The sequence below is a fragment of the Esox lucius genome, chromosome 18 (genome assembly GCF_011004845.1).
Source record: "Esox lucius isolate fEsoLuc1 chromosome 18, fEsoLuc1.pri, whole genome shotgun sequence".
In the NCBI taxonomy this organism is placed as follows: Eukaryota; Metazoa; Chordata; class Actinopteri; order Esociformes; family Esocidae; genus Esox; species Esox lucius.
Window position 1 is genome coordinate 6,703,726 of NC_047586.1, and position 20,832 is coordinate 6,724,557.

Consider the following 20,832-nt stretch of genomic DNA (forward strand, 5'->3'; position numbering starts at 1 on the left):
ATGTACTTAGCAAAGGAAGGTGATTCTCATTCTGTAAGATTTATGAATAGTAGACCGCCAAACAAAATATGAATATCAAACGCATCCCATAAAATGTCCACATGAAAAATCTCTTGATTTCCATATGCTGTACAGGCCGTGTTCATTTCCTTTGCAAATCCAAGAATCTAACCTTTGTTAATGGATGCTGATGGGAGGTAATATTTGGACTGCAGCCAGATTGACCTTTGGCTTTTTCCAGTGGCTCCCAACATAAAATGAGGTGATGTCACTAACCACTGTGTAGGCTGATTAGAGAAGGAAATGGAACGTTCTGGACCACGGAGCCGTGGCTGAGTGGTAAACGCTAACCGGCTTAATGCACATCTACGGAACCCTGCCAGGGACCAGGGTTCAGTACCCCTTCAGTGTCTCTGGGTCCGACTGTCAATAAAAAGGAGTCTGTCAGTGTGATTTTGATGTATTGTTTATCCTTAAGCATAACATGCAAGAGAAGACTTTGACATTAAAGAAAGGAAGGTGCATCTGAACCATAGTTCTCTAACAGACCAAAAGTTGTCCCACCTGTTACAAGGCATATTTACATTCTTCCCTGCAGGCTCTATCCAATAGCATTCAGGTGGTGACCACAGGTTTTCAACCTGATTGGATGGACAGATGACATCTCACATCCTTGTTTGTCTTGCTCAGATGTGTCTGATTTGCATATACATTATAATATCTATAATGAACGGTGGAGTCAGATAAACTGTCTGATCCAAACTTCTGCAGATAAGGGCAGTTTGCCTTAATCTGTGCATCTGACCAGTAAGCAAATGTTGCTGAATCAAACGCCAATAAGTTGAGAGGAATCTAGCAAGGCAGCTGACCCTGCCCCCCCAGAGCTCTAGTTGTATCAGCGCCCCGACATATCGTTAATTTCAAGGGGTTGGTTTAAACAGAGAAGCCAAATCTTGACTGCTTGTTGCTGATGTGTCAGTTAGGTTTTCACTGTAGTTTTATTGACAAAGGTCAAACAACAGTTCCTCTGAAGGCACAAAGTGCATCCCTCTCGATACACAGTGCGAGGACATATGCTTTTGTCTTTGTCGGCTCTAGTGCTTGACCGATGACTGCGTATGCATATTTTATGACGCCTGTGCTTGAAAAAACTGGGCTGGTTGGATTGTGGCGCAGCATATTGCAGCATGTCAGTCAACGTGCCATTGTTCGGGGTGGCAGTGGTCATGCTGTCTGGGCTGCGGTGCTTTAGCCAACACATCGGCGTCTTCTGACCGAGAGTTTGTGCTGGGGGCTGCACTACTTGCTTTGTCAGCCAGGTGTCAGATTGTTCAGGTGGCAGCTGCAGGGTTGGACAGAGCAGCACGGAGGGCTAACAGCGGTCCGGTGTCGGTGACAGGACCTCAGGCATAATTCATGATCGGCGGAGGTTCTTCGGTCCGTCTCCTAATGAGAGCTGCGCCGGAACGTCTCCGGAGCCTCTGGGTTCAGTTTCCTGCTGTTTCTCTCCGCCTGAACGACTGCTGCACACACACACACACACACAAACACACACGCTCTCCATGCAAACATCACTGGTTTCCTACGAGCCCAGTAAACAAGGGCCCTGTCCCCAATCCAATCTCAGAAAACAGGTTGGATTTGCTATCCGTGTCTTTACTTGGTACAGGACTATGAATGTTTGGAAACGCTATAATGCACAGTAACAAAATAAATGTCAGCCAATGCCAACTGTAACATCTCTCACTTCTTTTTCTTCTCCCAGTTTCCAGAGTGTGGGTTTTTTGGCATGTACGACAAGATCCTTCTGTTCCGCCATGACCTGAGCTCAGAGAACATCCTAAAGAGGCTGACGTCGGCGGAGGACATCCACGAGGGGGACCTGATCGAGGTGGTCCTTTCTGGTGAGACCTAGAAAAGGGCTGGAGATACTCCACGTCACAAGAGACGACATTGGTCGATAAAGATTACGTTTATATTTTTTTAATGGTACATTAAGTTATGCAACGACTCAAGTTAATCTAATTTCTGTCAGATTTCTCCTTTGTTGCGACTATGTAGGCCCTATGTCACCCATTGGTTTTCTGTAAACTTACATTTTCTGTGGTCATGTGCATTGTCTCTGGCAGTGCCTGTTGTTGACAATCCTAGATGTAAAAGTCAGCCAACACGTGAACAGCTGCAAAACCCAATGTCGTTTTCAAGTAGAATCCCAACGCGTAAGACAAAACATGTGAACTCACAGCACAACCACACAGGATTCAACCCTAAACCACTTCCTCATCCTCTCTGCTTGTTTTTGGTGCAGCCGGGTGCCATAGTTACTCAAAGGTACATAGGTATTGTTCATGACAGTGATAACAAGCTGTAGAGGGTGTTCACTGCTCTCCCTGCAAGTCATTCCGATGTCCCCTGAACATCAGGAGGACGTGTCATGGCCCCCAGAACGTCAGGAGGATGTGTCATGGTCCCCTGAACATCAGGAGGACGTGTCATGGTCCCCAGAACATCAGGAGGATGTGTCATGGTCCCCAGAACGTCAGGAGGACGTGTCATGGTCCCCAGAACGTCAGGAGGATGTGTCATGGCCCCCAGAACGTCAGGAGGATGTGTCATGGTCCCCTGAACGTCAGGAAGACGTGTCATGGTCCCTAGAACGTCAGGAGGACATGTCATGACCCCCAGAACGTCAGGAGGACGTGTCATGGTCCCCAGAATGTCAGGAGGACATGTCATGGCCCCCAGAACGTCAGGAGGATGTGTCATGGTCCCCAGAACATGAAGACGTGTCATGGTCCCCTGAACATCAGGAGGACGTGTCATGGCCCCCAGAACGTCAGGACGTGTCATGGTCCCTAGAACGTCAGGAGGACGTATCATGGTCCCAAGAACGTCAGGACGTGTCATGGTCCTTAGAACATCAGGAGGACGTGTTATGGTCCCCAGAACGTCAGGACGTGTCATGGTCCTTAGAACATCAGGAGGACGTGTTATGGTCCCCAGAACGTCAGGACGTGTCATGGTCCCCAGAACGTATATAATTATGTAATATTATTCATTATTATATATTATTCTATAATTTATTATTAAATATATAATTCATTACATTTTATATTCACCTTTTTTTGCCATCAATCTACACACATAATTCCATAATATTCCATAAAAATAATAGTCCTTTGATCATCTTTTAAATGTCTCTACATCTTGAATGGTGTCCACTTGAATTAACTAGACAGTGATAAAGTAAGGCGCACATACATGTCAATTAAGTCCCACACTTAACAGTGTATGGCAGCGCAAACAAAGTGACACGGTCCTAGGAACTCTGCGTATACCTCAGAGAATTGTGTCGAGGCACAGATAGAAATAAGTATGGAATCACTAAGACTACAACTGGCTGTCCAGCCAAGCTAAGTAACCGGGCAAATAAGGCCTTGGTCAGGTAGATGGCGAAGAACCCAATGGCACCATTCACAGAGCTTCAGATTTCCTCAGCAGACATGAGAGAACATGTATCTGTTTAGAAAACAGTTATTAAGGTTTTTAAAAACTCTTGGTCTTATAGTGTCATTTAGGGGGGAAAATGTAAGCCAAATTTTTTATTTACGACGTCCCCTATTTGTTGGGCCTTCAGTTTCTTGGCTGATGCTTTCTGTACTCTGGCTGCGCATTACCTGTGGTAATGCGCAGCCAGACAGGCCTGTCGAGTTCCTCTCTGGCAGCTCAGTTCAGCTTGGGTCAGATCCCTCTCACTCTCTTTTGACACCATTCTGTGTGTTTCATGGCCTGTGGGCTCTGTTTCCGAACCTCAACCCTGTTGCTCGTACTGAACTGGGTCTCACTCAGAGGGAGGCCATGAAAAATGTCTCTGCTCCTAGCTCAAAGCCATGCAATTGTTATTTCTACAATTGTGGGTCCTCAGTGATTTACGATAATGTTGATTGTGAGCCGTGAAGGTTCGTCATGACCTTTTGCACCTATTTCTACCTAGTAGAGTTTCTATTTGTTAACGGCCATATACAATGTTATCAGTATATTTGAAGTACCTGAATGACATCTTGTAGACCAGCTTTAATAGCGAAGCTGTGTGTTATTGTCTGAGCACAGAACACTCTCCTTCCTCTGAAGTTATAGTGAAAAGGACTGTTGTGCACTCAGTGGGAATGTGGTTGCTATGGCGCTGTTTTTCATCACAACGACTTGGTCCGAAGGCGGCAAGTTCATCTATTGATAAAAAGAGCGAGAGCGTATTATTGGCAGAAAATCAATTTTCTAGGAAAAAGGACATGAAATGAATGGCTGTACTGAACAAACAGCAAAGCTGCCAAGACATTAAAGAGAAAATAAATGTCTGAAAATCTCGGTGTCCACCAGGGGGAAAAGAAACAGGCACATCACTCTGGAATACTTGCAGTTTAGTCATTTAGCAAAGTACATTCAAGTTATTCATTTATTAAATGTAATCAACATGTCACCCCAACTCCCTAAATAGGGCTCTACTTTTGTCCAGGGTCCATAGGGTGGTGGTCAGAAATAGTACCCAAAGTGAATAGGATGAGGGGACACCTTGATATTTGTGTCTGGCGTAGCATTCAGAATACTTCCAAACACCACTGCAACCATATGACCAGCCTTGGTGTAAGTGACGTGCAAGAATTAACGTTGTGAAGTTTTGTTTTGCTGACCAAATTAACGGTAAACAAATAAACTTGTTAGAGTTACACTAGCTATCGCATTCAATTAACATTAGCTGATTAATTCATGACTCACGTTCGGGTGTTACACTCACGTTCGGGTAGTTCACTAGGTAGCCAGTAAAGTGCAAATGATAGGCAAGAGAATTTCCTCATGACGGAGGTGAAATCATTAATGTTAGCAAAGTTGACGTAACTTTTGCTAAACCTAGTTACCATCATGTAAAAAACAATTACAGGAATGCTGTTATATTAATTGTTACCATATTAAGAACGTTAGCTTTCCAATTGCATTCGCACTGACGTTGTTACACAAAACTATCACTGCATAAATAAACTAAAACATATTTTACTGCAACAAAGCGCATTAGGCAGGGACTTTTGTGTATCAGATGTGGCTGATTCTTCACGTTTGCCCTATTAAACGGGGGTCTGGAAAATCGCTTTCCAAAGTTAATTTGTCTGTTATTAGGCTACACCAAAACATTAGTTCAGGCATTTATGTTGGATTAACGTTAGTCCACAAAAAAGTAAACTGGGTATAGTCATCATAGAAAAATATCATAATGAAAGTAATGTTTGTTGCGACATCAGTTTAGATTATTGTAACGTTTATAGCAACGTCAGCATTCAAACGTCTCGTCTCAGCCATGCATCTCTCTGCATTCTACTTTATAGTGTTGATTGGCTATTTACTTGTGATGTATAACCAATCTGATAATTCTGCAGGCGGGACATTGAGCAAAACAAGCAGAAACCTTTCAGAGAGTTGTGGCTGCTGGAGAAGCGCATTTAAAACTAAGTATTTTATCGGCAGTTATATAAGATAAATGAATGATTCCGATTATTGTAAAAAGTATGAATATCGGGTCTAATTATCGGTCAGACTGATAATCATTAGACCCCTAGTAGAGATATGTTGGTCTGTACATCAGACAGCATATAGACCAGTTCCTCAGCATTCTGTCCTTCTCAGACATACAGTTCACACGCTTTTCCCCTCAGGTTGTGGTGTTGTTACCTCATGTTGTTGTATTGTTACCTCACGTTGTAGTGGTGTAACCTCACGTTGAAATGTTGATACCTCACAATGTAGTATTCAGCACAGTGACCCAGAGGGTGTGTGTGTGTCCCAGCTCTAGCGACGGTTGAGGACTTCCAGATCAGGCCACATGCCTTGTATGTCCACTCCTACAAGGCCCCGGCCTTCTGCGATGACTGTGGGGAGATGCTGTGGGGGCTCGTCCGACAAGGCCTCAAATGTGACGGTAAGTCCAGACCCAGCCCAAGTGCCCACCCCCAAGCTGATTCCAGTTATGTCATGCCTGACCTTGAGTTCACTTTAAATAAAGGCCTTGGCTCACAAAGGCCTGAATCAAAGCCTGGGGAACTGTACAGCAGGATGTCTTGATTGACTGTGCGGCTTCCTACTTTTTTCGGAGAGGACAGCTTTCAAGTCTGGTCCGGACAGCCTTTGAGAGGATCTCATTGTACTGATGCCAAACAGGCTTTTATAGTTCTCTTTGGAGATCAGAGTCGAAGCTGTTCTGTTTACATAATCTGGCAAAAGAGTAGACAGACAGACAGACAAGACGGGGACAAAGAGACAGCCAGAGAGACGGTGAGGGACAGACATCGACAGATGAGACAAACGGACAGACAAATACGGGCATGTTTCTAAGTGTTTCTAAGTCTAAACTGTGCTTTTTTGTCTATAGGATGTGGGCTGAACTACCACAAACGCTGCGCCTTTAAGATTCCAAACAACTGCAGCGGGGTTAGGAAGAGACGGCTGTCCAACGTATCCCTGCCTGGAACCACGATGACCGGGCCCCGCCCTGCACCGATTGAAAATGTCCCCGTGCCCCAGGAGGAGGTAGGGGCACACTCTATGTCCGTGTCCCAAACTGCACCATCTTCTGTATTTTAGTGCACTAATTTCGGCCGGGTTCTAAATGGCCGATGTATGAGGATGTATGAGGAGGGCGCCACTTTGGGAACACGTTTTCTGTGCCGCTGCTGCTCATTCTTGCTTATTGTACCTCCATGAGCAGCTCCACGTTTTCAACACACACACACACATTCCGTATACCGACAGCCACACAAGTTAAACTCAGTCAGGAGCAATGGCTTCAGGCAAACCAATGGTTTTTCCATTCCGGCTGGCCAAGTTGGGAGCCTGAGGAGAATGTTTATGTCACAATGCTATGTATACATACTGAAACCCAGGGAGCATTTTACTAACGAAACAAGGCTCTTCAGATTAATCATCCATAAAGCCTTTTCTGTCCCCTCCCCACGCAGTATCAAACAATCCAAGCATACAAAGGATTATTTTAAACACCGATAATTTAATCCACTTCGCACTCATTCAATAAATAATGCTGGTTGTGGGTGTTGTGTCCTACAAACAAACACTCTTGATTGTTTTCCTTCCCACGCCATTTGTGTCTGAAAATATGTATGCAATGTGCACTGCCCTTTTGTTCTGTTGGAGCATTGCTGGGATATAATCCAATGGTGGATTTGAGGTATTGCCTTTATTAAGCTGATGGGAATTTTCCAGTTGTCAAGCTGCAAATACAAATGCATTCTCACATGCTTTGAAAAGCTATGACACGCTTTGTCAGCCTAATATAAATTATAGGGATAAAATAAAATGTTAATAGATTTGTTATAAGTAATGTTTTGTGAAATTTAATTGATGAAGATCTAGCTGATTTAGCGGTGATTACTGAGACGGATCTCATTAAGGACAGAAGAGCTTCCCTGTACTGAGACTGTTGTTCAAGTTTTTTTTGTTGTTGTAAATTCTCACTTCCCACTTGGTTACACATCAAAATGTGAAATACCTATTTACTAACCCATGTACCAATATTTAAACTTATTTCCGATAAGATAAAGTTCAGTAAGTGGCACCATGCACTGTCGACTCTGCAGCCACCCAGACAGGTTTGTTGAAACAAAGTATTTTCATGAACATTGTTCACCAGCCCACAGTGAAATTCCTTTCTGTCCACATCTCAAGGTCCTTTGCTCATGATTACATTTTACACTGGTCTCTCCTCTTGACTGAAAATACTGCACAATACAGTCCTGTCTGTACTAACGCTTTATTAAGAGCTTAACGTTTTTAAAATGGTTACAGTACAGAGGTTACAGTACGGCAAGGTCTGGTAGGATTTAGATATTTTTACGATTTCTCACATGCTGTCCTTTTCGTACTGACCTACCCATTTACCCTCCTCTCTTGTCCACTGTGGTCCTTCCTCACTGTCTCCCTCTCTATCTACTTCCCTTTATCTCCCTCTCTCCTACTCTCTGACATCTCTGTCTCTCTTGCCTTGTTTCTCTCTCTCTCTCTCTCTCCCCCTGTCCCCCCTCCCCTGTCCGTCCCCCCACCTCATCCTCCCAGCTGCGCCCTCTCCTGGGGGCAGGGAAGCGCAACAGCCTGTTGAGCGGCAGGCCTATATGGATGGAGAAGATGGTGTTGGGTCGGGTTAAAGTGCCTCACACCTTCTCTGTGCACACCTACACCAGACCAACCATCTGCCAGTACTGCAAACGCCTGCTCAAAGGGCTGTTCCGACAGGGCATGCAGTGCAAAGGTCAGCCCGTCCAGGGGCCCCGGCTTTGTGTTCTGTCTCTCATCGTAACGTAGTAACATTAGAGTAATTGCTTGGTGTCAAATATTAACTTTTGGTGTGTTGAATATGCCGTCAGGATACAGTTGAGTTTTTCTGAGATTTGATTCTTCATATTTTCAGATTGTAAATTTAACTGCCATAAGAGATGTGCGGCCAAGATTCCTAGAGACTGTCTTGGAGAGGTTTCCTTTAACGGAGGTACGTTTGTCTCAGGAATATGGCCAGACAGATTTCCTCAGAAACACAACTCCCACAAGGGGGCCGGATGAAAAGAACGTGAAAAAAGTATCCACTCACTACTGAAGTAGGTTTGGATAAGTTAGCCTGCTAAGTTACATGAATTTGAATAACTTCTGCTGCCAACTTCAGTTGAAAACATATTGTGTCAAACCAAACAAACTGTCACACCCATCACTCAATCGATCGATCTATCGCTCTCGCCCAGGACCGGCCAGTCCTGGCCCAGACTCTGAGGCTACCATGGAGGTGGACAACAGTGATGTCAACAGCGAGGGCAGCCAGAGTATGGATGAACAGGAAGAGCCTTCCACCCCGGACGATAAGTTTTACATCGAGGGGCCCTGTCTGGATGGGGACAAGGACGAGGAGACAGTAAAGGCCATCAGGTACTTAGTCCTCTGGGTCCCTGATGTACAGGATTCTTGTGTCACTGCGGTCAGGGACATTTTGCACAGCTTGTCTCGCGTACAGGCAGTTGGATGCCTGTAATGTGTTCAGATTCTTTCATTTCTGGGGTTGCTTCTCAAGTAGGTTTGTTAATGCACCCTCTTGTTATTTTGCGTAGCCCCATGACGAGCAGTTTCATCCCCCTCATGCGAGTGGTTCAATCCATAAAACAAACCAAACGGAAGAGCTCAACAATGGTTCGGGAGGGGTGGATGGTCCACTACACCAGTCGAGACAATCTGGTGAGAAACCTGTCCGTGTGTAATATGAGAGGCCAAAAGAGAGCGACAAAAAGGGAGGGAGGGTCTGCTTGTGAGTCTACAGCCTTGATGTCATTCGACTTTGTGATGTTAACTTGGTGCTTTGGTCTGATCCTGTCCCCAGAGGAAGAGGCATTACTGGAGGCTGGATAGCAAGTGTCTCACCCTGCTGCAGAATGAGACCGGATCCAAGTACTACAAGGTGTGTGAGAATCATCACAATCTTTGTACCGCCGCTGTCCAGCTGTATGAGTCATAAAGAAACATGACAGAACACCATACACAGTTCACAGGTTTAAACTGTGGTGTGGGGGTGTGAGACAAGATAAAAACAGTTACAGGGTTGGTGGCTGATTACATTTAGATTCAGTGAGATGTTCATTTCCATTTATGGCAGACAGACAGTGAGAAAGACAGACTGGCAGACAGACAGACAGGCTTTTCTTCTCTGTATTGTCCCCTTCGTGTTATTTTTCAATGTGACCTAACAACCCCCTGAATATCACTTTTCCTTTGAAGCTCACTGAGGGAGGGAGGAAGTGAAAGAGCGAGTAAGATCGAGAGAGGTGTGCAAGTAGAAATAGAGATATAAAGAGAGAGGCATAGAAAGAGGTATACAGAAAGAGAGAGAGGGAGAGGTATAGAGAGATGGAGAAAGAGAATTATGGAGAAAGAAAGAGAGAGAGAGGGAGCCCTGCGGCTGAGCCTCTGTGCCTGCTTCCACTGTGGCAGACCAACAGTCAGTGCCAGAACTCGGGGGGCTTCCCTGTGGCGTCCCTCCTCCCTCCCTGACTGGCAGGCTGCCAGCATGCCTCATGCCCAGATTGGGGAGGCACGTCCTGCCTTTTAATCAAGGGAGCACTCTGCCCCCCCCCACTCCCCCGGCCTGGCCCGGCGGAGCGCTCCTTTATGTGGTGTACTCGGCAAACCGCTAGAGGTTCATCTGATACTGGCGACTGAGGGGCGGAGAGGCCAGGCGGGCACAGCGGCGGTCTGGGCCGACGGAGCTGAGAGCCTATTGGCTGGCTGGCAGTTCCCTCTCTCTCTCTTCAGATGTTTTATTCTGCTTGTGTGTGTGTGTGTGTGTGTGTGTGTGTGTGTGTGTGTGTGTGTGCGCGCGCTGGCCTGCTTGGCTAGAGCAGGGGAAGAAAGGCGGAATGTTAAAGTGGACTTGAAATGCTCCACACTTCATTCCTCACAGTTTGTCAGAGAGGGAGGAGAAGAGAGTGTAGACCGGTAGAGCTGAGAACGCCGTTATTAGTGGGACAGTTAGGAGCTGGGAGGACTATACAGCCACTCTAGTTCTTGGAAGCCCCTTTTTATTTCATTTTTGCGGCTGATTCAGTTGATTGTGATGTTCGGTGACCTTTGACCTCGCACCCCTGAACCCGTCCTCAGGAGATCCCGCTGTCGGAGATCCTTCAGGTGGAGCAGGCTCAGGACTTCCACTGCCTGGCCCAGGGCAGCAATCCCCACTGCTTCGAGGTCATCACAGCCACCATGGTCTACTACGTGGGGGAGAACAACAGCGGCCACTTCCATAACCAGGCTCTGGCAGCCACCGGCGTGGGGCTGGAGGTGGCCCAGGGCTGGGAGAAGGCCATCCGCCAGGCCCTGATGCCGGTCACTCCCCAGCCCAGCGTCTGCACCGGTCCAGGACTGGGCAAGGATCACAGTGAGTACCCTTTCAACCCGACTGCCTGCTGCAATCGGCATCTGCTGAGGAGATCGGTCACGCAATGTTTATGGGCATGTGTGTATGTGTGTGTGCCTTTGAGTGGTGCGTGTGCAGTTCAGTGGAAGACGATAAGGTCGCTTGTTTCATAAAACTGGGAGGGGGGACCTGATTGAGACCCCCCCGCTGCCTGCCCAGATCCTACAGTTAACCGTTGGCATTTTAGGACGATTGTTAGATTCTGTCCAAGTTTGATCCATGAACAAAATAAATGCAACCGGAAGTCAGGGGAGAGACATCTTTATTCAGCACGAGTCTATGATGTTGACCATCCATTTCTCATTTCTATCTCTCTCCAATGATTTCAAAGTGGACACAGTATTTATGCCCCAGCACATCCCCTCCGATATCTGGCTGTCTTCCAATCACATACGTGTATTCTACATCCTAACCTTACATGGCCTAATAGTGTCCCCTCTTGGGTTTCTTGGCTCCACAGCTTATCAGGTTGTGTGGGGCCCCTCAGTAGTAGATACCAACTGCTTGTGATACGGTACCTCATATAGCACAAGGTAACGAACCACTCCTCTAACAACAGAATAGAACTAAAATACATGCATATCATCAGGTACAGACAGGTTTCCTCACAATGGTGTGTGCCAACCTACGGTCCATGGGTCTATTCATAGAGTCTATGACCGTCAGATGGAAAACTCCTATCAGGAGGTATGGACAGGATGTGTGGAAACCATCAGTAATGGGGCATCACATTTCCCACCTAGTGTCGTTCGCACAGAGATCATTAATACTCTCGTACATTGTGTAATTCAGCTACTTTTCATGCCCAATATCTATCACGATTCACAGGATTTTATGGCCAACGTTGGTTGAATACCACAAAAGCCGATCAGACGGCCTTCATGTTCAACCTTGCGTTGCACACTTTGAGCGCGTCCCAAATGGCGCCTGCGACTGTCGCCAAGGGAACAGGGCACCAATGGCGATCGCAGTGCATGTGCAAGCTTACGGACGGTTGTGCCCCCTAGCCCTGTACAGGAACGCGTGACGGGAACGTTGTGGTAGGTTAACCCAACAGATGTGTTTGGTGGCCCACTTCTGGGCCCAGACTGCGGGTGTTACATCACTGGGTGTGACCTGGACCACTGCGGGTTCACGATCAATACCCAATGGAAATGTACTGGAAGTACAGGCTGCCCGTCAGCTAGCTTGTTCCTACCACTGAACGGCTGTGATTTAGCCTGGTTCCAGATTGCCGTGCTCTTGCCGACTCTGTTGCTGTGAAGTCATGGCATGACAGGGATTGACAGCAAGTTGGCAGTTATTTAAAGCGCAAACATACTAGACCGACACTCAGGCAAGACAGGCTATTTTAACCCTTATTTTACCGGGTGAGTATAATAGAGAACACATTTTCGGCCACGACCTGTGAGCAATTAGCATTAATGTCATTTCTCAGGAACAGAACAGTTTTACCTTGCTGGCATGGCTCTACTACTCTATTCCGCAGCCTTAAAAAAATGACAGAACCCTTTAATATACACAATAACAGTGTCCACAGTTAAGAACCTTATATTGTCCTTGGTGAGTCCTTCAAATAACCCTTGATGTCTAATCATTTAATATAACTACATCACCTGCTTTTTGTCTCTTCAGAGGACCTTTCTGTCAGCATATCAGTGTCTAACTCACAGATCACAGAGAATGTGGTGAGTGTGTATTCATTACCGAATGTTATTACGTGTGTATGGCTCTAATTACTATTATTGAATCAGAACTGTATTACATGTGTATGAATTCAGCTCTAATACCATTACTGAATGAGAATATTACATGTGGGTCTGCAAAGTGTTTAGACGAAGTATCTGTTAAGCGAAATATGTATTCTTCTCTTCTTCAGGATATCAGTTCAGTCTATCAGATCTTTGCTGACGAGGTCCTTGGTTCGGGTCAGTTTGGGATTGTGTATGGAGGTAAGTCAGAATAGTCTGGTTGACTCTCTCGTAGTTCTGTTGGACATTGTGAAGTGGAAAGGAAGCTCAGCAGCTCTAGAGTGCAGTGGAAGTCGATAGAGGAATTGCTGAATTTCCTCTTCCCGTCCATTTTCAGCTCTATTTGTGTGCCTTGGTTGGAGGCTGAGGTAGCAGTCCCATTCCTTTGGCTCCATGTACATCCAAATGTTCTCTTTCTTTATAGGAGTTTAAATTCACTAGGAGGGGAAGACAGCTTGTTTTTCTTGCTTTGCAAATAAACTTTTATTAGTGGAATTCCTTACTGTCTCTCAGCTCTATAGTTTGAGTCAGGAACAAAATACAGACAGTTAATTTGCCACAGTCTGCAGGGAGTAGCCCGTGACTTGTCTTGTTAATTTTCATTTTTTAGGGAAACACAGAAAGACCGGGAGAGACGTGGCCATCAAGATCATTGACAAAATGAGGTTCCCGACGAAGCAGGAGAGCCAGCTGAGGAACGAGGTGGCCATTCTCCAGGTAGTTTGAAGACAAACGCAGGCCTTGCTCTTTCAGTGACAGTATGAACCATGATCGCATGTAAATCTGATCCACGTAAGATACGTTTCACTGTGGTTTCACTGGAGAGCTGTGGTGAAATGGGGAGTCCATGGTCGGGTCGAGGCAGTTGGGAAGAAGGTTTCATTTATTAAAGAGTTCAAGTATGTCTGCGGACCCTGGTATATTTAAGCAACCAGGCAGGAGGGGGTGTGGTATATCGCCAATATACCACAGCTAAGAGCTGTGCCTGGACAGCGCTTAGCTGTGGTATATTGGCAATATATCGCAAACCCACAAGATGTCTTATTGCTATTATAAACCGTTGCCAATGCAATTAGAGCAGTAAAAAGTTGTCATACCTTTGGTATATGGTCTAATATACCACGGCTATTAACCAATCAGCATTTGGAATTCACAATTAAATCTCCTTGTCTAGAGTGTGGTGTCGATTGAAATAACACCTGTAATATGTTGGCAAGATTTTCTTTTCAAAAGTCCCTCTCCCGGGCCATAGTGCGCTTGGCTCTTCATATATATAGTCTCCTTGTTTCAAGTCGAACATCAACATTTGTTTTTGCTAAATAAAAAAAACAAATTGTACCAAAATTTAATCTTAGATCTCTTTCATATTTTGAATGTAAGTTTAAACTGATAGTTTTTCATAACCGATCTTTACCAAGATGTCCAATAATTCTGAAAGGGCACGGTAAATATTCAATGTTTTGATTGAACTGAACGTCTTCTGACAGAACCTCCACCATCCTGGAATTGTTAATCTGGAGTGCATGTTTGAGACCCCCGAGCGTGTTTTTGTTGTCATGGAGAAGCTCCATGGAGACATGCTGGAGATGATCTTGTCCAGTGAGAAGAGCAAGCTCCCTGAACGTCTCACCAAGTTCCTGGTCACACAGGTCAGTTACTGTAAAATATCCCTCATACTGATGACCCTCAAAGTAACTCTTGACATTGCCATACTTGTTATGCTCTACTCAACTGTTCTTCCTGTTCAGTTGTTCATGGTTTAGTGTAAAAAAAAAAAAAAAAGCTACTATTAAACTGTACACAATGTGCAGGAGTAACCATAGCAACAGAAATAAGGACACTAGTTAATTGGACTACTGATGTGTGGGGAGTGACCTGGCACAAAATGGTCGCCTTACTTCACCAAGGTTGGCGACGCACATTGTTGGCGAATGGGGCGACTTTCCCCCTTACTATGTGAAGTGCTTGGAGTGCCCCAGTTGGTAAAAAGGCACTACACGCTGTAAATCAAATTCGTCCTGAGTTAATTGATTCACCACAACAGCTCACAGTCTGTAGTGTGTTTTCTGTGCCACAGTTTTGCCCTGAGACGTCTCCATTTTAACACAACACAGTAGTCTGTACCAAATCTTTTTCTCTGCCCCACAGATTCTGGTGGCTCTCAGGCACCTCCATTTTAAGAACATAGTCCATTGTGACCTGAAGCCTGAGAATGTGCTGTTGGCCTCTGCAGAGCCTTTCCCACAGGTAGGTTGATGTCCACCACAATAAGGATGCCGGACATCACCGCTGAGTTAGCCAGCTGAAGTCCTGACTCATATGGTTTTCTGTACTATTTAAGTGGGGTTTTATTTAGGCAATATGGTGTGACAGGATGTTGCATGTGGCTAACATACCGCAGTTGACTGGTATATTCTGCTATTGGCCGTGATATACTAGCCATGCATGACAAATTCCTGGTGCCTCATTGGCGTGATCACTTAACAGCACAGCTAGATTACCCATGGTATTCAGTCTCATACATACAGCTCTGGAAAAAATGTATAGACCACTGCACCTTTTTCTTTCCTTTCCAAAACAGTTGAAAAGGAATGTTTTGAGTGAGGAACAGACGCGTTCAATTAGCAGTGGTCTCTTAAATTTTACCCTTCTGTTCCTGACTCAAAACCTTCCTTTTCGACTTTCTTGGAAAGGAAAGAAAAAGCTGCCGTGGTCTCTTAATTTTTTCCAGAGCTGTGTGTTTTCAGGGCTTTACTCAGACGGTTTATAATGTAAATTATAACACTGTCAGCCGCTTGGCCGAAAGCTGTGGTACCAAACGCTTTATTCGTTGTCGGCGTCTGATTATACTCATCGTAAACAATTGGACATATCCTTGGGAAAAACAACGGCTCGGCGATGATCGGCAACCGTTTGTGTTCCCGGCAGGTGAAGCTTTGCGACTTCGGCTTCGCCCGCATCATCGGCGAGAAGTCGTTCAGGCGTTCCGTGGTGGGCACCCCGGCCTACCTGGCCCCCGAGGTCCTTCGCAGTAAAGGCTACAACCGCTCCCTGGACATGTGGTCGGTCGGCGTGATCGTGTACGTCAGCCTCAGCGGCACCTTCCCCTTCAACGAGGACGAGGACATCAACGACCAGATCCAGAACGCCGCCTTCATGTACCCTTCCAACCCATGGAAGGAGATCTCTGGAGAGGGTAAGAGCCGTCCGAGGATGAGTGCGCCGCGCCGAGGTGTAAAAAGCACAACGCGAAAGTACTCGACTGGGTTCGGCGGTGTTCACCGCTTTTGGGAAGGATCTAATTGAGATCTAAATAACCAGGTGAAGGGAGTTCAAAACTGACTAGTGATCAATTAAATTAAAAAGGAAGAGTGTAAATGATCAATTAAGGACACTGGTGAGTTATGAACTCTGTTTGCATGGTCGTTTAACCCTTCTTTAGGAACTTCCCAAAACTGGGGAACACAGCCGGGTACTTCTACTTTGTACTTTTCACACCCCTGGTACTGTGTGTCTCTGGATTAGGTTGTTGGTAAAATGACTTTCAATGAAGTGCACTACTTTGCTGAAAGGACATGGACTATCTGGGGAATAGGGAGCCATTTCAAGTGGTCTATTTTCCTGGGAATAACACCTATATTCCCTCCAACACTTAACATTAAAGATAATTGATCTGTAATGGCTGAAACTTAATAGCGAGGCACAGCATCTATTTACAGTGAAAGAGAGCCTATAACTACCATGTAATTGGTTGTAATTGGTACACATAAAGGTCCCTGTTGACGCAGTTAGCTACAGTGTGCGGTCAGTGGTTAATCTCGGCTTTATACAGATTCTAACCTAAAATTGTTTTTTTTGTTAAAAAAAAGATTTTGTTCCCACTGGGTCCGCTAGTAGACAAACATATGTGTTAGTTCCCTAGAGTCTCTTTGTTTAACGGGTGGTCATCACCTCTCAAAGCGTGGTCATCACCTCTCAAAGCGTGGTCATCACCTCTCAAAGCGTGGTCTTTTTCAGCAATTCTAATCAGACTTACTGTTTTTGTAAATTTGAGTAACTATGTTTTATGTAGTATTATAGAAAGCTCACCTCATCCACCACTATGTAGCACACTTCAGCTACATGTGCTAAACTTATTTCTGTATTACTGGTTCATTTAGCAGGTTGTCCAGAGGGACTTGGTAATTGTTTAGTGTGTATACATTTCCATACTTTTTCTTACTGGCCCCTCATTGGGATCGAACCCAGAACCATCACGTTGTATGCTTTATCAACTAAGCTACATGCTTAGATGATAAAGCAGTATTAAAGTATTTTAGTCTGTATTGTTTTTGTAGTCCTAAATGACTAAACATTGATGTGGCTGTGCATTTGATACTAGTTAGTGACCACAGTAGAAGAACATATCGATGGAAATATACATATGCCTTGTTTTGTCCTGACATCCATTTTGTCCATCCACAGCTACAGACCTGATTAACAATCTCCTTCAGGTGAAGATGAGGAAACGCTACAGTGTGGATAAGTCTCTTAGTCACCCCTGGCTGCAGGTAACACACCTGAATGTTGACCAAGATCTAGTATACATTCTGTTACAGTGGTCATCACCTTAATAAAATCTCTCAAGACTGACTTTATAACAAAAGTTCAGTTACATTTGTTCACTTTGACACTAGAGTAAATGTTTCTGACTAATGGCGATGCCACATACGCCATTTAAAAAAGAAAAAATTGCCAGTTCAGTTTATTTTCAAGTACCAAGAATTGTAGAGTTACAAGACCTCCCTGTGGGGTTAATAGTTTACTATATTACGAAAACAGAACTCACTCCATCTAGTGTTCTAAGAAGAGCTACTTCTTAGCTTGCTCTCACTCGCTGTTCAGTGATGACAGTTAACGCTCCTTCCCAGGACTATCAGACATGGCTGGACCTCCGGGAGTTCGAGACGCGCCGGGGGGAGCGCTACATTACCCACGAGAGCGACGACGCCCGCTGGGAAGAGCACGCCGACGAGAGGGGCCTGCATTATCCCAAGCACTTCATAATGGCCCCGAACCTGGATGACATGGACGAGGACCCCTAGTGGCCCGGCGGTCTGCCCGCAGCCGGCACACGTTTCGGGAGGAGTTTGCGTGGGCATCCTGGGACACGGAAGTCCCACGACCGTCACTTGGGCCCCTGGAACCGGCCACAGTTGGCTGAGACTGTAAGCTTTAAGAGACGCATGTAATAGCCCACATCCATGTGCATGAATGAGTCGTCATGCACTGCTGCGTGGATCAGACAGGAGGCGCTGCACACCATACTGTGTGGTGGTCGAACACCCGGGCAATGGAACCTATTTCTGGTGTTGTGAGGGAGGGGGCGCGACGATCGAGATGGAGTGTCTTCAAGTTGTTTTGTTTTCTCATCACATTCCAGAGACTTTACGTACGTGGCTTTCTCTCTGCACTGACTGCCTTCTAAAAGCCATAATACGCTGTATGTCTCGCAAGCCTAAAAGACAAAAACTGTTGTTGATTAGTTAGTAGTGGACTCACCTTGCAAATGTGGACCAAATCCAAGGAGATGTTCAAGTTTTTCCGCTTCTAAACCATATTTTTCTAATGTCCTTTGTTTATCATGCATCTACATTGAATTATGAATTTACTGTCAGAGTGCCAATTTTGGAAAACATTTATTTCCAAAGGTTTCAAGTTAAGCCATTGAACTGGAACAGTCAGTACAAAAAAGGCATATGTTTTGAATATTCAGTATTTTTTATGCTTATTTGGTGGCTTATGTTTTTGCACTATTGGCTACATCCTGTAATTTCCAGGTCCTTATTGGATGCCTTGTACCAATCAATCAGCAGCTGCTATACAGTCTTAATGTCCCTCATTAAATTCCTGAGAAAAAAAGAAGCAAAGCTGATACCAGCCAAACCCAAGCCTGAGAATTCTATACATAGAAATATAGGTAAAAGAAGTAATTATATTTTTGATTCTACCCAATTTTTTTTATAGAACCACAAAGACTCTGGATATCAACTAAATGATGAATAACGCAGGGGATCAATGATAAACTCTCTGAGAATTCGTAATTCTCTGCTGTCAGCCATTGCTTACAGAAGTTATATTTTTTTGAATGAGGTAAGGATAGCTGAGAAATGTTTCTCAGGTAGCAAATGTATTATTGTTGTTTAAAAACTGATGTGACATTTTCAAAGCTCTGCCTTATTCAGATCTGACCAATACCCTGTCATGTCCTTGGCGGTGGCGTTTGTATGGGTGACTGGTCCTCACTCGAGGCCAGCTACTGCCGCACTTTTGTGAACACTGCAAGGCCACGCAAGCCTGGCAGATGCACGAACGATACATCCAACATGGCACTCCATGCCGCAGCACAGTGATTAAAAAAAGATTTGTGTTTCTCCGACCCGAAGACATAGACAAATAGATTTCAAAGAACTTAAGGTAGATTTCAACAAAATAGAGCATATTACACCAAGGCTGACACCAATGCAACCAAGTTCAGACAGTTAAGCTCAATGCAGAAAACCACGGACGTGCAAACTTTCGAGGGCTGAAAAGGTGACAGAAGAGCGGATGGGGCTTATTTCTGCGCATGAGCAACAGATTGCTTTTAACTTCACTTCAATATTTACTGTGCCACAAAATAGGATACTGAAAAACAATATGCATATTTTCTCAAATTCAAAGGCTTTTCTGTGATTTGGTGGGAATTAAATCACATTGATCAGCATTACATCGAGCAAGTAAATGGAAAACACTACAACAAATTCGGTTTCAGGTATTCACACACTCCCTTTTGCCTCACGCGCCAAAACCTTACTCAGAAATATCTACGCAAGTAGCCCAGCCCTGTTTTTGTAGGTTCTTCCTGTGCTCTCCAAACGTGTGCATGGTACTCTATTTGAATGAACACTACCTAGATAGCTAAGAAGCATAACTAAATGTCACTTGCCCCAGAACATGATTAACTTACCTTTTTCAGACGTTTCGTTTGAAAGCACGTCCAATATCAAGCGACCTGAGCTGTCAATTCCATAATGGCAACCTAGATCAGGCCAGAGTGCATACTTGCCGTAACATACCAAGATATTTAGTAAAAACATATCTTTCTATGTCTGAAATGTGTGGGAATCCGAAGAATGTAATTCAGGTATTGTGGTTGGGTAGGTGGATTGATTTTGGATGACGGGATTTAATGAAGTTGTGCTTTTTAAGGGCTGCCTGACAGTGGAACATGGAACCCCCCCCCCCCCCCCACACACACTTTAGAGTTACACAATTAACGATTAGAATTGCTTTTATTATTATTTTTGTATGAGATGACTGCAATTGTGTGCAGTGCAGGGACAAACATGCTGATTATTGCTTTGTGAAAACAAACCAATACGTTTTCTTCTGACTACACCCTATTTAGCCTCTTACTGTGAACGTTGTGGTACAGTATGATGTTTGCCATACAGTCTACGTTGTATAATTTTAAGTTTAGCAAAAAGCACATGTAGTAGAGTGATGACTTAAACCTGAGATTTTGTCTTAATTTTGTGTTGCCACTGGATTGGCACATGTCAGTGTTGTCTATATTTCAATATTCACATATCTAATAATAAAAGAATGCCTCGGTCGGTGCCGCTGAGTCTGAACTAATTTTTATCTTTTTTTTTTATTGGTTTGTATATTGCGCGTTTCAAACCAAAAGTTGCTTTATGAAACAGATATCACAAAACTACTGTGAACCTTTACAATAACTAATAAAACACAATATAAATCCTATTTTAGTTGAAGAGTAACAGTGCAAGGCTCACTTTAATCGGTCGCGTGTGAGTGAACTACGTCACCCTAATTCCCTGCATGTTGTCAACTACTTTTGATCAGGTCCTAGTCCTCTTTATTAGGATGGCTCTGTTTGTTATACAGGACGTGGAGTCAGAAGGACTGGGCTACAGCTCTAATCTGTGCTGTTAATTACAAATGTCAGAGTGCCATTGGAGGCTGTTCAATTGCATCGTTCAAATGTTAAACGAACATCAAGAGACGTTTGTGGCTACTGCTGTGTAGTAACAG

The 20,832-nt window shown here is 44.7% G+C and overlaps 1 protein-coding gene across 2 annotated transcripts in view; it reads left to right on the forward strand.

Annotated features, from left to right (window-relative positions):
- The window catches only part of LOC105017821 (serine/threonine-protein kinase D3), a 40,526-nt gene extending 20,111 nt beyond the window's left edge, over positions 1–20,415 (forward strand). The window contains exons 2-18 of one of the 2 annotated variants that reach the window (XM_020056167.2): positions 1,766–1,904; positions 5,834–5,965; positions 6,416–6,618; positions 8,140–8,305; positions 8,465–8,542; positions 8,790–8,970; positions 9,150–9,273; positions 9,416–9,493; positions 10,690–10,966; positions 12,641–12,693; positions 12,885–12,957; positions 13,367–13,473; positions 14,244–14,405; positions 14,905–15,003; positions 15,685–15,952; positions 17,221–17,306; positions 17,667–20,415. In XM_020056167.2, coding sequence (XP_019911726.2) covers positions 1,766–1,904; positions 5,834–5,965; positions 6,416–6,618; positions 8,140–8,305; positions 8,465–8,542; positions 8,790–8,970; positions 9,150–9,273; positions 9,416–9,493; positions 10,690–10,966; positions 12,641–12,693; positions 12,885–12,957; positions 13,367–13,473; positions 14,244–14,405; positions 14,905–15,003; positions 15,685–15,952; positions 17,221–17,306; positions 17,667–17,840 — 2,400 coding nt within the window. In that variant the 3' untranslated portion in view covers positions 17,841–20,415. Of the gene's footprint in view, positions 1–1,765; positions 1,905–5,833; positions 5,966–6,415; positions 6,619–8,112; positions 8,306–8,464; positions 8,543–8,789; positions 8,971–9,149; positions 9,274–9,415; positions 9,494–10,689; positions 10,967–12,640; positions 12,694–12,884; positions 12,958–13,366; positions 13,474–14,243; positions 14,406–14,904; positions 15,004–15,684; positions 15,953–17,220; positions 17,307–17,666 lie in introns of both variants that reach the window. The other variant, XM_010882734.4, reaches the window with a different exon arrangement.
- Positions 20,416–20,832: the final 417 nt, after the last annotated feature.